Raw genomic sequence first — 12,357 nt, 5'->3', positions numbered from 1 at the left:
ACTGTGTGTCCCGGTCCGGGCGGGTAAGAAGAAGGTCTGTGGTGAAGGCCGAGATGCATCCAGACGCTGTGTCCGGCTGAGCCAGTAAAAGCCCCTCAAGTCACCGTCTACAACAGTGATCCTCAACCTGGGTGTCACCACCTCCCGGGGTGCCTCGAGACCCTTTCACGCAGCACCAGCCCGGCTAGTTGTGCAGACATGCTTCCCAAGATCAACCCAGGAGGTTTCAAATAGGAATTCATGGTTTAAAAACATGGGCTGACCTCCTGCAGGCTCTTGGGTTTCTTTGCAACACAAAGTTATTTTTTTGCAATTAAAAAACAGCGAAAATCAAGCTGATGGTGCCCGAGGGCAGCCTCGAGTCTAAACAGGCTGAGAAACACTGGTCTATGAGATCCCAGGACCAAAGCAGCTGCTGCTTCCACCCCATGAGGAGCTTTTCCCCTCGAGAAATCTGCACAACCCCTTCTGGACAAGGGGACGTGCAGAGTCGAGGCCGGGGGCCAGGTCTCGGGCTGCCTTCGTCGCAGAGCCCCCACCGGTCTCACCTGGCGGTCCCTGAATGAGCGTGAAGGATTTCCTCAGCGCTTCCTGGACGGCCGCGTTCTGACTCCGGTTGAGCTTCCTGCTGCTCCCCGGGAGATCAAAGGCCTTCTGCACCAGGAGCTTGGATTTGATCACTGGGACGTTAGAAACAAAAATGACTTCACACAGAGACTCCGGGCATCCGTCCCACCCTGCCGCACTGGGCCGGCTCAGACGGGGCGGGAACCCCCACACTACGTCCTTGCCTTGCACTGACAACTTTGGCCACCCGTGGACCTTTCTGCAAGGAAGGAGCCAAAGTATAAAGGGAGCTAGCCCAGCTCTCTCAGGCGCGGCCCAGTGACTGTTCCCATTCACAACACCCTACTGCTTCGCCCAGAGCCAGGGTTGTGTCTACCTCTATCTCTGTGCCTCCTTTTCCCCACCTGTAAAATGGGTATTTTTTTTAAAAAAAGCTCTTTGAAGCCCCCAAACGAAGAAGTGCTAGCGGCGAGCTGCTGCTACCGCTACTGCTGCCAGCGACGGCACGAGAAAGGATTTCCGTTCTCTTTGGCTGCTACAAACTGCGGAGGTCTGCGCCTACCTTTCTCCGGAGTCTCCTGTCCCAGCGCTATGCTCTTGGCAAGAGCAGATGAATGCTTCAGCTTCTCGATCGCCGCCTCCTTCCGGCTGCAAGAGAGGACAAGGGAGTTAGGGGAAGGGATACCACTTCCAAAGTGGCCGTCACACGGAGACATCATTGCAGAGATGAATGCAAAAGGAGTCAGGGCAGATATGCCCCTTTATAATACACTGCCTAACTCAGATGCACGTAGAGAGCACGAGCTTTCATGCCGTGAGAAACCAGGGGGTGATAAAGGAATCGCTGATGCCCGTTCCCGCTGGCCCTAGCGACACGCGTAACAGCACTCTGCCTCGGTGCAAAGCTAAGACGTTCGCTGTCGCTCGAGCTGGGAGCTCAGGGGCCAGGTCGGCTTTCTGGGAAGGCCTTTGGAGATGGACAATGCAAAGCAGACGTGCACCGAGCACAGCTGGGGTTTACAGTGGACCAGCGACACACTCAAGCGGGCTCAGGTCGTTGGGTCAAAGAGTCTTGTAGGAAGCTAGATTTAAAAAATGTAAATGTAAATGTACATGCATTTAAAAGCAGGGCTATGAGCAAACCACCGCAGTTGCCCCGGGAGGCAGAATCGGCGGGGCAGCGCTTCTAGGGCTGACGGGACATCTGGGGTTTCTGGCGGATTAGTGCATTTAGCTGCAGAAATTCAAGGGAGGCCGGCCCAATTCCTCCTAGCCAGGGTGGTGAAATAGCCCAGGGCCGCCCCACAGACAGGGACAGGCAGACGGCCAAACGCACACTCACCTATCGGGGAGCATCTTTGGGATGAGCTCCACAGTGAACCGGGCGCTGTCCTGGGAGATCTCCGCAGAAACCTCCTCCATGGCGAGAAAATGGACGTAGAAATTCACGGTCTCCTGAGTCTTCCTGTCCGACTTCCCGTCGGTGTCGGCGCTGGAGTCTTCCGTCAGGCCGTGGGCGACCCAGGTGTAGGTGGCCGGGTCGATGACCAGCTTGCCGTCGGGCGCCGTCTCGCTGGAAAGGTGGAGGTCCTCGAGGCAGTGGCTGAGAGCGTCCTCGGGGTGGGGAAGCCCGCCGAGCTGCAGCCCTCCCAGGCGGATGCACAGGTAGCAGTTGCTGAAATCCACCTCGATGCCGCACTCGTTCAGGAAGTCCTGGGGCAGGCAGAAAGAGCCCTGCAGCTGCCCTTTGCGCGTCCTCTTCTGCACCCAGGTGATCTTCACGTTGTGCAGGATGATGGAGTCGTTCTCCGCCACGGCGCACGAGGCCGACTCCATGCTGCTCAGCGGCTGCCACACGCGGGCGTAGTCCTCCGGGCTGGCGTAGCTGTCCTTCGAGGCCTGCGTGGCGTAGGCGGAGAAGCAGTCGATGGGCTTTTCCGTGTGCTCCAAGCAGACGTCGAAGCCGGGCGCCACGCTCCACAGCTGCACGAAGGGCACCAGGAAGCCCCGATGCATGTGCGTGGTGAGCTGCAGCCGCAGGGCATTGCCGGTGCTCAGCTCCACGCACAGCTCCACGTAGTGGGAGCAATCGCTCCGGCTGATTCTCCCCACTTGCTGCTGGTGCCGGCCCTGGCCCTTCTGAAGCAGGGCGATCACGCTATCGAAATCCTCCTCTTGCACAGCCCTCAGCACATCCTGCCATGCCCGAGGGCTGAAGAGGGTGACGTCCTGGTCATGGAGGGGCCCAGGCTGCAAGCTGTGGTTCTTGCCAGTTGTGACGGAGTACATCCTCCTCCTCCACTTCAGCCGCATGCTGCCCCGCTCCGGGATAAACGTGGGCTGCTCCGCCAGCTGCAGGGCCCGGTAGTTGAGCAGCTGGAGGTCGGGGAGGCTCTCCTTGTTCAGCGGGAACAGGGCTCGGAAGTGCCGGCTCGCGGCCTCCACGCTCACCACGAAGGCCACCTTCTGCAGGACCTGGCTTCGCAGCTGCGTGGCCATTTGCAGCGAGCGCACTCTCTTCTCGTAGGCCTGCGCCCACAAGTTCTTGCGGTTGAAGTCGTGGCACAGGAACTCGATGTTGTCCATGGAGTAGGACACGGGCTCCTTGAAGAGCACGGCGTGGAGGTGCCGCTGGACCACGAGGTCCAGGTAGCGGCGGATGGGGGAGGACGCCCAGGTGTACGAGTCCACGTGCAGCGAGTAGTGCCCGGCCTTGGACTGAGCCGTCGAGTTGGACCGGCTGAAGTAGGAGCGGCTCAGCAGCTTCCTGAACTCCAGGACCACGGGCGCCATGCGCGGGTGGATGTCGTCGGTCGCGATGAGGTCCAGCATCTTGTGGAAGTCGCGGGCCCGCGCGGCCGACTGGAGGTGCTGCCACAGCGGGGTCAGGAGGCTGAACTCCACTGCCTGGGCGGGGGCCGGGGCCGGGGCAGCCGGCAGCTTGCCCAGGTGATGCGAGAGGTGGATGGATAAGGGGATCACGTGGCTGTACTTGTTCCTCATGTGAGCCATCTGCTGCGGGTTGGGCTCCATCTGGCACCGGAGGGGAGTGACGCTCTTGGTGTCGGCTTTGCTGGTGAGGAACTCGGCCACGAAGCTGTTGAACATGATCATGAACTCCTGGACCATCTGGTGGGAGCCCCGGTGGCCCGGGGAGCTCTCCTCATCCAGCTGGTCGTAGTAGCAATCTTCTTGCAGCCGGAACTTGCGGTGGACCCTGGAGAAGCGGTACGCCACGGCGACGCAGTCCTCCACGGTGTCAAAGCGGAGAGCCGTCGCCTCCCCGTAGTGCTGGCTCTTAATGATGCCTTCGGCCTCTTCGTACGTCAGCTGCCGGTCCGAGCGGATGGTGGACACGGTGAAGACCCCTTTCATCACCTGGTCGCCCACCTTCTTGATGGTCACAAACAGGGAGATCACGCGGCGATCTCTCTGAGGCAGGAGGCTGCAGAGGTCTTGGCTGAGCCGCGGCGGGAGCATGCCCAGCGGCTGCTTCCCCGGCGTGTAGTAGGTGGCACCGCGTTTCCTGGCCTCCGTGTCCAGCGCGCTGCCTTTGCGGACGAAGGCAGCCACGTCCGCAATGTGGATCCCGATCTCGTAGTGGTCGCCCAGGTTTTGGATGCTGATGGCGTCGTCCAGGTCTCTGGCGCCCTGGGGGTCCACCGTGAAGGTCAGGTAGCCCCGGCAATCCCTCACCTTCCCCTTGCTGAGGTTCGACAGGAGGGAAGCGCACTTGGCCAGCTCCTTGGTCACCAGGCTGGGGTACTGCTTGGGCAGGTTGTACTCCAAGCTGAGGATCTTCAAACCTCCCTCTAGCGTGAACGCCGCGGGCAGGATCTCCGTGATGATGCCGAGAGGATAATAGAAGCCTTCTCGCCAGGAGATCACCTGGACGCAGAAGAGCCGGCTCCGCCGCATCTCCGGGCTGATCTTCTCGCAGCTCACCACCTGGTAGGTGTCCTTGACCCGCCGGCGGATGGGGACAACTTTCGGCTTCCCCTTCAGCCCCGGCACAAAAATCTTGGTGACGCTCTGGTCGATGGGGATCATGACGCGCGGGTCAAACTCGTCCATCATGCACACGAAGACGCGCTCCCTCTCCGCTTCCTTCAGCACGCCCACCACTTTGCCGTGGGGCCGGGCCGTGGCACCCTCGTCCTGGAGCCAGACCAGCACTTCGTCCCCGGTGAAAGCCATGCCGCAGTTCACCCGGCCCTTGATCTGGATGCTCAGGGGTGGAGAGTCATCCAGGGTGAAGGCCACGGCCCTGTCGAAGCCCTCTTTGACCAGCTCGCACCGCTTGTAGAGCTTGGGATGCATGTGCAGGTACTCCTGCATGGTGCGGGCGGGATAGCTGATGTACTCCATGCGGCCGCTCGGCGCGGCTGGCGCTGCCGCCCGCACGTTCAGCAGCCCCTCCTCTGACACTGTGACCAGGGCGTTCTTACTCTCATCCAGCAGCTCCTGCAGGATGGGGTCGTCGGCGTTCAGGTCAGCTTCGGAGGCCCAGGAGTCCGTGTCGCTGTCCTCCTCCTCCTCCTCCTCCTCGACCTGCCTGGCGCTGCGGCGAGCCCAGCTCTCCTTGTCGCTCACCGCCTGCTTGATCTGAGCCAGCGTCAGGGTCTCGGGGCTGACGCTGCCCTTCTCGATGCACTCCTGGATGAAGCGCTTCCACAGCTTGCTGCACCGGCCGTAAGAGCACAGGGCCACGGCGTCCCCCACTGCCACCACCTGCGACTGGGCCCTCGTCATGATGGTGTTCAGCACCCGCGCCTCGTTGAAGAACTCCAGGTTGCGGGAGGTGCAGCCCAGCAGGCTTTCCTTGGTGTGAACCGTGCTGATGATGATGACCCGAAACTCCCTCCCTGCGGGAGGAAAGAAGAGGCAGAGCGGTCACCTCCGGCTGCCCTGGCAAGAGGGGAACCTCGCGGGGGGCAGCTGCCCTGAGCTGGAGTCCAGGGGGGCATCTGGGGCCCACACAAAAGCAGGTAGGAAAGGGGCCAGGCCTTCCCCAGCCCAGGACCAGTGCATGCAAACCCCCTGGACAAGCTTTGAGCTCAGCCCCGTGACACAGCAAGGTGTGCGAAGAGCCCTGGAGATGGGAAAAACAACCCTGGGGCTTTGGGGGAAACCCAGAGGCTGCAACAGGGCTGAACGGGCCGAACATTGCTTGAGCCTCTGCGCTGTACGGCCACGGCTGAGCCGCCCTCGCAGAAAGTTTCGGCTGGGTGACAGCGGCTCTCAGCCCGATCCCGGCTGGCTGCAATCCAGTGCCTTTTATCAAGAAGCTGGATGCAATTCAGCAGCGCACTCATGATGTCTCGGGGACCCTATCGATTATGTGCCTCCCTGCTGCCACCACGGCATGCCCAGGCTCTGGGCCACCCGCCCCCACTGCCGTGCCTTCGTGCCTCTGCAGAAGTGCCAATACCCAGCGAAGGTAATGGGCCGAGACTGGGGTACGGAAGCGCCCCGGAAACCCACGGACAGGCTGCACTAAAGGACTGCCCCTAACAGGGCCTGGCAGAGCCCCCTGGATCCAGAGGAGCCTGCAGGGCAGCAGAGCCCACGCTGGCAGAAGCAAACAGCAGCTGCTGCACGAGGTACCGACCTGGCAGGTTTTCATAGTTTTCCACCATCACTGCTCCCAGCTGCTTCTTCCGCAGTTCCTGCCGTATGACCTGGACCTGACGGGAAAGGAGCGCACAGAGGGTCACACGCCAGGGCCAGCTCCAAAACCCTCCCGAGCCCGCTTTCCCGGTCTCCAGGGCACACGGCCAAGCACGCAGAGGAGAGATCCGAGTTTGGCGGTTCCTGGTAACAGCTGCTTTGGGGGCTAACCAAAGGGGACAACCAGGTGTAACTTGCCCAACCCGGCTGCAAGTCACCCCGCAAGTGGCTGGACACCCGGTGCCCAGGGCAGTAACGTCAAGGAAAGGAGCCCGGAGCTCTCCATCCCCAGCTGGGCTGACGGGGAGTCCAAGTTTGCCAAGTCTGGCTTAAAACAGGGGCGTCAAATGCATCCAGCCCTCCTAACTGGGTGAGGAGGACAGAGCTGGTATACCGGGACCAGCACATGCTGCACGCAGCAGGCAATACCGTAGGGTTGTTGATACTGCTCCATGAGCTGGATCCAGCTCACAGGACACGCTTGGCTTGCAGCAAGTGAGGAACAGCCTTTACTGAAGCTCTGCAAGGCAGCCCTCTGCTCAGTGCCCTCTCTGCCTCTGCACAACATGGACATCCCCGTGGCGAGCTGTCCCGAGCTACACCAAATGCCAAAGAGGAGCATTTACAGAAGAGTCCAGCATTTGCCACGTCACGGAAAAAGTGACGCACGCCACACTGGTGCAACGGACCGACACGCCGTCAGCTGGCTCGGGACGGACCACGGCTGCCCCACGTACCTGCATGCCATAGGAGACCACACAGATGCTCTTCAGTTCCCGGGGGCCCCATTCGTCCGGCCACTTCTGGTACATCTCCTTCACTTTCTCAGTCACCTGCATGATCTCCGAGGTGTTGTACCAGGAGGTCATGGACATATCCCGCTCCGTGCAGCCGGACACGTGGCAAAACATGAGCGGGTAGATCTCGGGGTGAGCTGGGATGTTGCCGCTGGCCTGGATGGCATTGCCCTTGCCGACGTAGAAGTGCTGGGAGACAAACTCGATGATGCCTGCCGTGGAGCGGTAGTTCTCATTGAAGATGATCCTGCTCTTTTTGGCCACTTCATGCTTCTCCTTCTGGTAATACTGGAAGAGGCGGTTGAGGAGGGTGTGATCTGCGGACTGCTCGCCCCCCAGGCAGAACAGCTTGGGGGTGATCTGCATGTGGTCCCCGGCGAGGACAATGCGGGTCTCCAGGGTGGCATAGGAAAGAGGAATCAGAGCTTCGCACTCCAGCATCTGAGCAGCCTCGTCAATCAGGATGTGGGTGAAATAGCCCGGAGGCACCCTCAGGTTCTGGGACAGCATGGAGGTGGTGATGATTATGCGGTGCCTGTTTATCTCCTCCGGCGTGGGGTGCCGGAAGACACTCTGGTCCTTGGTGAGGCAGCAGTACTTCTGAGTGATGGGGTCGGTCGTGCCAATGGGGCGGTCCGTGTATTTGATGCGCAGCGGCACCGCCCCGGGGTGCCCACTGACGACGTATTCGTGGAAGTACTCCCGGATGTAGATGTCGGCCGCGCTGGAAGCAAGAGAGGACACGTGAGCTGGATTCGAGACACGGTCGATGGAGAGCTCCGCTCTTGGGGCAAGGGAGACCGGCACAAGCCTCCCTGAGCTCCGGGCCCCCACGTACACCTGGCAAACAGCACCGCGCACGTGCAAAAAGCCTGCTGTGCACATGCACGAGGACACGCTCCATAGAAGATCAGTTGCCGTGTCATCACCCTCCCTTTTGCCCACCCCTCGTGCACCTGGAGCAACCAGCTCAGAGCCATCCCTCCAGCCCAGCCTCTCCCCTGGTGCCTGCAGGTCACCTGTTGGTGTGGGTGCAGATCAGCACCCTCGTGTTGGGCTGCTGGAGGATTTCCAGGGTGGCCATGGCCAAGGTGAAGGTCTTCCCAGTGCCGAAAGGCCCATAGATGAGGAGAGGAGGGACCAGGCGGGGGCCGGTGGCTTGGCCAGTGATGAAGGAGACAGCCAGCTTCTGCTTCGCGTTCCCAAGGAGGTGGGGTCTGGGGGAGTGCGGGACGGAGCAGGCCGCGACGTCGGGCAGCACCAGCCGCTCGTCCAGCAGGCCGTCCACCGCGCAGTGCCAGCACCGAAACTGCAGCTGGTCGATCTGGAACTGGATCTGCACCAGGCGGGAGACACCGGCCTGCAAGCCCAGCTCCCGGCAGCACCTCTGGGGGATACTCAGCCAGAGGCTCTTCTCCATGGTCACCTTCTTCTCCACCTTGACCTCGAACACCCGGTTGTCCGTGGGCGGGACGGGCGCCAAGAACGCGGTGGTCACGGACCCCTCGTCGGTGTCCGGCGTCAGGGCGAACGGGGTGGGCACTTCAGCATACAGGTCCCCCGGGGGAGCGAACTGCATCCCCACGGACAGCGTCTGCAGCATCGGGCTCGGGGTGATGGTGACCTGCAAATTAAGCCTGGGGCGGAGAGAGCAGCAGGGTCAACGGTGCAGCCCCCAGGTCCCTTCCAGCCCCACGGCTCTAGGATCCTCCCCGCCTCGACCCGAGTCCCTGCCCCATGCACCAGCCAGGCAAGACCACAACGAGCGGGGCTTAAACACCACCCGGCTCTGCTTTTAACTGCACCATGGAGCACCGTGGCAGGCGAGGGGGAACATCAGCTGGTCTCGTCACCTGCTGAAGACACCCAGCAAATGGGCCAGGCTTTGGCAAGAGGGCTGTCAGCAGGGGACAGAGGTTAGACCACTGCAGGCCTGGGCAGAAAACAGGCCCTTCATGCCCCCAGACCGGTCATGGACGCTGGGGACTTACTTGGTGATCAGGGTCTGCTCTGCTTCCTCCTCCCGGAACAGGAAGTCATGCATCCTCTCCCGGTAGTTGAGGCGGGTGACGGGCACGGGCGCCGTGCCTCCGGGCTGAAACCCCAGGGACAGCGCTGGTGCCTTGTACTTGGCCAGCAAGTCCAAGTCGTCGCCCGTGCGCTGCATGCAGGGGACTATCACCCGGTTCCCACTGTGCCACCGCTCGAAGTCCACCATGCAGCTGGCCTCCGGCAGGGCCGGGATGTGCCGCGGGGTCTCCCTGCGGCCGATCTTGGCCTGGATTTTGCGGACCAGGACGGGGCGGGTGCCAAAGTCGAAGACCACCCACTGGTCATAGACGCCGAAGGTGCAGCACTCCATGCAGACCTCCACCACGCGCGTGGACGGCGACGCCACCGGGAACCGCTCCCCCCGGAGGTAGGTGAGGCCCCGGGGCAGCCCGTCCCCCGCCCGGAAGAACGTGGCTCCGGGATCTCTCTTCAGGAGAGCCACGTGCTGCAGGGGCAGCTGGCAACGAGAAGGGAAGGGAGCCCTGTAGAGACGAAGGGGGACGAGCCCCTCTCCGCCTCCCCCATCACAGCCAGCAGCAGGGACAGACTCTCTGGTGGGAGCCGCCATCCGCGGGGCCGTTCCCACACCCCACAAGGACCTCTCCTGCTATTCAAAGCTCCCAAGAGCTGCGGTGCTCGAGTTTTAGCCCCCTTGCAATTTAGGGCTCCGCCACGACGGACCTGTCCCCTGACTCCCTTCCCACCGCCTCACCTGGGAGTGAACTTTGAAGCTCCACTTGTACTTCGCCTTCCTGTTCTCGGACTGCAGCCGCAGGGGCTGCTTGCACGTGACCGTGACGCCGTCCACCTGCTCAGACAGCTGGCGGGAGAGGCACAAGAATAGCCCCGGTGTCGCACCCCGCGGTCACGCATTTACCCCCAACTCTACTCTAGGCCGCTTCCAGGCCCTGGCATGGCAGCCTGGGGTCGTGATGTTTGCAGTGCCCGTGCTGCAAGGGATGATGCATTTAACACCACGGCCCTGCCCCGCTGCAGGCGCACGGCCCCACCCTCGCCCACAAGGGCAGAGGGACACGGACATGACAGCATCCACCAACACCCGCCCTCGCATGTCTCTACGTGCCCCCACGGGCTCCCTGCACGCTGCCAGCCTGCCCAGCACACGGGCTTTGCATGCATCAGTGCTGCAGCCGCCTCCGAGCCTCTCCCGTGCTCCCCACTTACCACGAACACCTCGTTGCAGCTCTCCTGGTACTCAGCGATGAGCCGGTCCTGGTAGGCCAGCAGCCCGTCCTCCTTGGCCGACTTCTTGTTCTTCTTGGCCACCTTCGCCCTCTGGATCCACTCCTCCAGCTCGGCCGTCGAGTGGGCCTGGGTGCAGTGCTCACCCAGCTCGCAGATGTCTGCTCTGCACCGTGCATGCAACACAGCTGCCAGGTGACTTGGGCACCCGGTGGCACGGCCACGCTCCCACCCCTCTGCTCCGTGCCCGGGTGAGGAGCCACCTGCTACTGCAACGGCTGCCGGGACCTGTATTGCCCAGTAAGTGCAGGACCTCCCTGCAGCCTGTCTACACCAGGGCTGGGGCTGCACCCTCCGAGCAATACAGGTCCCAGAGACTTTCGTGTCTCTAAGACCAAGACGAGCCCTTCTCCCTGGAGGCTGCCAGCCCGCGCTGCATCTGCCTTGTTTTACCCCACATGAGGTCAGGCACCCCAGCACCCTCCCCCGTCCAGGGAGAAGCTAACCCCCTCTCCTCCAAACCCCAGCCAGCATCGAGCCCTCCACACGCCATGCCCCGTCGGGTCCTCACCTGCTGCAGAGCATGAATTTTGTCAGCTTGTAGGGCGGGGTGCGGTAAGTCCACTGCACCAGGGCATCGGCCGAGAGCATCTGGGCGTGCTCCACCGAGGAGCAGTGGTTCTCAAAGCTCTCCTGGGAGCTGAAGGTCACCAGACAGACCCGGCAGTAGAACTGGAGCTGGGGCTGGGACCGGAGCTGGGACAGGCACTCGCTGCTCTTGCCGCTGGGAGCCGCAGGCAGCAGCAGGTCCGCGCGCACCAGCTCGTGCCGCCGCTCCGCCTCCCACACGGCCATCTCCACCTCGCTGTGCGCGTAGCGGCACCACTGCAGCCTGTACTTGCAGGGGGCGTTGCGGGAGACGAACCTGCAATAGTCCAGCCGCGGCAGCAGCTCGGGGCAGGGCCGGATGGGCACGTACTGCTTTTTCAGGCTGGAGTCGGCCACTACGTGGACCAGCAGGGCTTCCCACGTCCGGTGGACCTCGCAGACCCGCGCCGGTCCCTCCAGCGAGATCTGTGGGGGGCTCTGGCAAAAACAGAGCCAGCAGATCTCCTGAAACTCGCCCCCGAACTCGCTCAGGATCTCCCCGGCCGTGCTGGGCGCTCCCAGGCTCAGGGGGCCGTCGGGGCAGCCCGTGGCCTGGGCCGACAGCACCAGGGCTTTCAGCACGTGGCGCTCCAGCTGGTGCTGCCTCTCGAAGTTCCACACGGCCGCTTCCTCCCGGCTCCAGGCGAAGGTGCAGTGGTTCTTGTGCCGCTGACACCCTGCGCCCACGACATAGTAGCGGCAAACCTCGTATCGCACCGGGTTGGGGAAGCCCGGCCGCCGCCCCACCTTCCGCCAGGCTTTGCTCTTCTTGCTCTTGTCCCGGGCCAGCAGGATCTCGTGCATGCACTTGTGCTCCACCTCCCAGCACTGGTAGGTGGTCTCGTTCTCCCGCACGCTGCACTTGGAGCACACCAGGCACAGGTCCAGCTGCTTCTGGAGGTTCGCCAGCGGCGTGGCCACGAAGCCGTTGGTGGCCGGCATCGTCCCGCAGGGCCCCGCGAAACGCGGCGGCAACAAGAGGGTCAGAAGGGAGCCATGGGGTCCCAGGGAGGCAGGTCGTCTCGGGCCGGCGGTCCACGTTTTAAATGCCTGCGTGGGAAGAAAGAAGCAAGGAGCAGGTGAACTCTGTGGGGACGGCTCTCTGCTGCGTGGACTGTGCGGACAGCCTGAACCCACGCGGCAGCACGGATGGCAGGGCCAGCACGGCTCAGTCCCAGCAAAATCAAGGGCAGCAGCTGCCCAGGGTATTGGGTCACGCTCTGAACAGCGCTGGGACCTGGTGGGTGCGAGCCCCGCACCGCAGCACGGAGGAGTGTCCTCCGGGAAACACGCCACGCAGACCCACGCAGGGCCTTTGCGACGTCCCGTCTGGGCTCCAAGGACCTGAGGCCACGGGGCTCAGCCCAGCCACTCACCCCTGGAGTCCAGGCACCTTCCCCTGTTTGCTCTTCCCAGCCAG

The 12,357-nt window shown here is 62.6% G+C and overlaps 1 protein-coding gene across 1 annotated transcript in view; it reads right to left on the bottom strand.

Annotated features, from left to right (window-relative positions):
* HELZ2 (helicase with zinc finger 2) overlaps nucleotides 1-11,983 on the bottom strand; it is a 19,142-nt gene extending 7,159 nt beyond the window's left edge. The window contains exons 1-10 of the mRNA XM_025201716.1: nucleotides 10,861-11,983; nucleotides 10,272-10,455; nucleotides 9,799-9,906; nucleotides 9,026-9,543; nucleotides 8,054-8,671; nucleotides 6,975-7,758; nucleotides 6,179-6,254; nucleotides 1,910-5,432; nucleotides 1,130-1,215; nucleotides 549-680 (exon numbers count right to left, since the gene is read on the bottom strand). Coding sequence (XP_025057501.1) covers nucleotides 549-680; nucleotides 1,130-1,215; nucleotides 1,910-5,432; nucleotides 6,179-6,254; nucleotides 6,975-7,758; nucleotides 8,054-8,671; nucleotides 9,026-9,543; nucleotides 9,799-9,906; nucleotides 10,272-10,455; nucleotides 10,861-11,879 — 7,048 coding nt within the window. The 5' untranslated portion in view covers nucleotides 11,880-11,983. The remainder of the gene's footprint in view (nucleotides 1-548; nucleotides 681-1,129; nucleotides 1,216-1,909; nucleotides 5,433-6,178; nucleotides 6,255-6,974; nucleotides 7,759-8,053; nucleotides 8,672-9,025; nucleotides 9,544-9,798; nucleotides 9,907-10,271; nucleotides 10,456-10,860) is intronic.
* Nucleotides 11,984-12,357: the final 374 nt, after the last annotated feature.

Source organism: Alligator sinensis, unplaced genomic scaffold (genome assembly GCF_000455745.1).
Source record: "Alligator sinensis unplaced genomic scaffold, ASM45574v1 scaffold752_1, whole genome shotgun sequence".
Lineage (NCBI taxonomy): Eukaryota > Metazoa > Chordata > Crocodylia > Alligatoridae > Alligator > Alligator sinensis.
Note: the sequence above shows the minus strand (reverse complement) of the source record. Positions and strands in the feature narration are given on the sequence as shown.